The 2,963-nt window shown below is 36.8% G+C and overlaps 1 protein-coding gene across 1 annotated transcript in view; it reads left to right on the top strand.

The window, feature by feature from the left end:
• Positions 1–2,079, top strand: part of LOC104626118 (calcineurin-binding protein cabin-1-like) — a gene marked incomplete at its 3' end in the record, with an annotated part of 20,178 nt that extends 18,099 nt beyond the window's left edge. Inside the window, exon 6 of the mRNA XM_010293950.1 lies at positions 1,788–2,079. Coding sequence (XP_010292252.1) covers positions 1,788–2,079 — 292 coding nt within the window. The remainder of the gene's footprint in view (positions 1–1,787) is intronic.
• Positions 2,080–2,963: the final 884 nt, after the last annotated feature.

The following is a 2,963-nucleotide window of genomic DNA, read 5'->3' as shown; positions in this document are numbered from 1 at the left end:
GCAGGAATTACTGCATGATGTTGTGCTCCTTCTCTGACTAATCATTTTTCTTCCGAGTACCATCCAAATATTGCTGAGTTACTTTCCAAATGTCCTCTTTCTGTCTATGGAAATAGCTGTGCATTTTTATAGAAGTACAGTTTGAAGTGCAGATATATTTTTAACAAATATGTACCTAACTAGTAGTACCTTCATGTATTTCTGATGAAAAAATTCTGGATACAATACGAGCACAGAGATTTCAGGTTCTACATAATGTATCATGTAAGTTAATGAAGTGCATGGGTGTGAAGGGTTTTCCCTCTAAATCACAGCTGAAAACATTTCCTCTAGTCATCTCGCTTCTGGCTTAAGGCTTTCTTCTGCAGTTTAATTTCCCTGAGGTTTGCATGATCCCATTTGTACATCTTGAGACCTTTAGTTTTGGAACTGATGCTTTAAGCTTCAGAAACTTGCTGCCTTCTGAAGCTTGCTGCTTTCAGAAGCAGAATAGACCTTTTTCGATCCAATATGGTAATTCTTGTGAATATAGCTGCTGTATTTCATTTTCTGTGTGCACATAGAATCTGGCAGTTTTTAATCATATGCTTTTTAGAGATTAATTAATCAAGTTCAGGAACTTCAAAAATACATTCCACCAATTAAAAAAAAAAAGTACTTATGTGCTTTCCACCTTTTGAATTTTAAATATGCATTTTCTCCAGCTGAATCTTAGTCTGTTTTCTGAGCGAAATTCTGCTGATTTTTCTGGTATTGTAATAAATCTTTGGTTATCTAGGACACTATGGCCCAATTTGATTTTACATTTGACAGCAGAACTCTTTATTTCTGTTTCAAACACTCATGCTCTATCTCCATGGTTAAAATGAGTTTTTCTTCATGGTAGAGGTATGAGACAGACAATTAAACAGTTGAGGATTCCATTCAACCATATCTTTTATGGTCCAATAAGTCTTCATTAAATGAAGACTCTAAAGAGCATGAAATAAATGCATTCTGTGGCCTCACAGGCAAGAATACTTCATGTGATTGCTAATAAAAATTCTAGAGGATATACCTGTGTTGTGGGTACTTTTGTTCCCTTCTTCGGTGAATTTATGTCGCCCTTCTATCTTCTGTCTATATAATTAATGACACTGCGTTAAATTCTTAGCTCTGGCTTTGGAGAAGAGCATCGCTCTTAGTGACACCGTTCCTTCTGCAAAGGCAACAGACCTTCCAGAGCATAGTTCCAAGTTGGATACTACTGTTTCTCAGTTCTGCAGTTATTGGAAATTTAAGATTTGGGGTTACGCTGATCACTTATTTTGCAAACAAATACATTTTTCTGCTTCTCACATCATTTGCTAAGAATAATTTCTTTTAATAATTTGCAGTTTCTCTTAAAGCACTGCAGATCTGTTTGTTCAGGTCAAGGATTTGGCATCATATTTTTAAATGAAAGAAATGTGTCTGTTCACATGAATTTGTAATTCATGCTTAATAATGGAGTTCAAGAAAGTATGTTATGTTGTGAGTGATTTGTTAAATAAAGCATTGTAAATGCGAATATGAATAAATGTTCAAGTGCTAGTTTGATAAATAGACCGTAAAGAACAGAAAAATAATCTGTAAATGAGAAAGATTGCTTTATACTAGTGATTGATTTTTATATTTGCTTGAGAGAGAGTGTTTTCTGTCTACAAAAAGTCATACTGCCTGCGGCTGTCACTGAAGCAGGTAGCATATGCAGAATTACTGGCATGTATTTTCTCACTGTCTCTTTCTGCCCTTTTTTGTTTATGTAGTCCACAGGAGAAACACCCACAACTCCAAAGCATACAAAGGACAACAAAGAGACCTTCTTCCCAGTAACATCAGCCACACTGCATACTACCCCAGTGAATGCAGACACTGTGACTCCTGAAAATCTCCTGAGACTGAATGATCTGCATTCCAAATCCAAACCAGCCTCTTCCTCTTCATCTTCTTCTTCCTCAGCATCTTCAGTACCTCCAACCCAGGAGTCACATAGGGACACTGAGCTTGTCCGGAGTCAAAATGCAGAGACTGCTCCTAGCATGAGTGATCTCGCACGTGGTGAGTCTCGGGGAGACAGGACATTTTGGTACTCTCTAAGCAGTTTACCAAGGCCACGTGGTGAGTCAGTGCCTGAGTTCTGATTCTGGCCCATTTTCTGATAACTAGAACACATTCAAAAGGCTACACAAACAGATTTTTGTCTTGGTCCTGAATTGGGCACATCTACGTAATTAATACATATTTTAATTACTAGGATAGATTAAAACAGTGACCACTGTCTATGTAACTTGTATGTGAAATTATGGAATAGCTGCCTGAAAGTAAGTGTATGTTCTGAATAGAGAATTTAAGTCTCTAGTAGCATAAAAACATCTATTTTATTTTCTTCAAAGAGGTAAGGATGTAGTTCTTCAAAATACCTTAAATCTTTTAAAAAACTAGAAGTGATTGCAATCGAGACAAATGGGTGGACAGCCTATACCTGACTTACAAGTGCCTGATTAGCATAATTAGATGCATACCTATCGCTGTCCTGTATCTGTGTGTGGAGATACACTAACTTTATGAACCGTGTAGAAGCTGGGAATTTTCACAGTATTATATATCATCACTGTTACTTTTCACATTTGAGAAAACTAGGATCTGATGGGACTGGAATGTTGGGAATATATTATTTATAGCCTTAGTATGGTTATGTCCAAGGCTAGAGTACAGGAAAGGATTGAAGAAACAGAACAATGTTGTTTATTCTATAGCATGATCATGTGATTTGATTTTTTTTAGACTATGTACTTGGTCCTATACAGTTTGTCTAGGTGAGGAAAGAATTAGATGCCAATGCTGTCTTTTTCTGTACTGCTGTCATGGCAGGCTGGCTTGTTGGCAGTAGTCAAAATCACCATGTAAGGCAGTACTGATCCACTTTGAAGAATGAAGTAAGA

The sequence above is a fragment of the Phaethon lepturus genome, unplaced genomic scaffold (genome assembly GCF_000687285.1).
Source record: "Phaethon lepturus isolate BGI_N335 unplaced genomic scaffold, ASM68728v1 scaffold12479, whole genome shotgun sequence".
NCBI classification, from domain to species: Eukaryota; Metazoa; Chordata; class Aves; order Phaethontiformes; family Phaethontidae; genus Phaethon; species Phaethon lepturus.
Note: the sequence above shows the minus strand (reverse complement) of the source record. Positions and strands in the feature narration are given on the sequence as shown.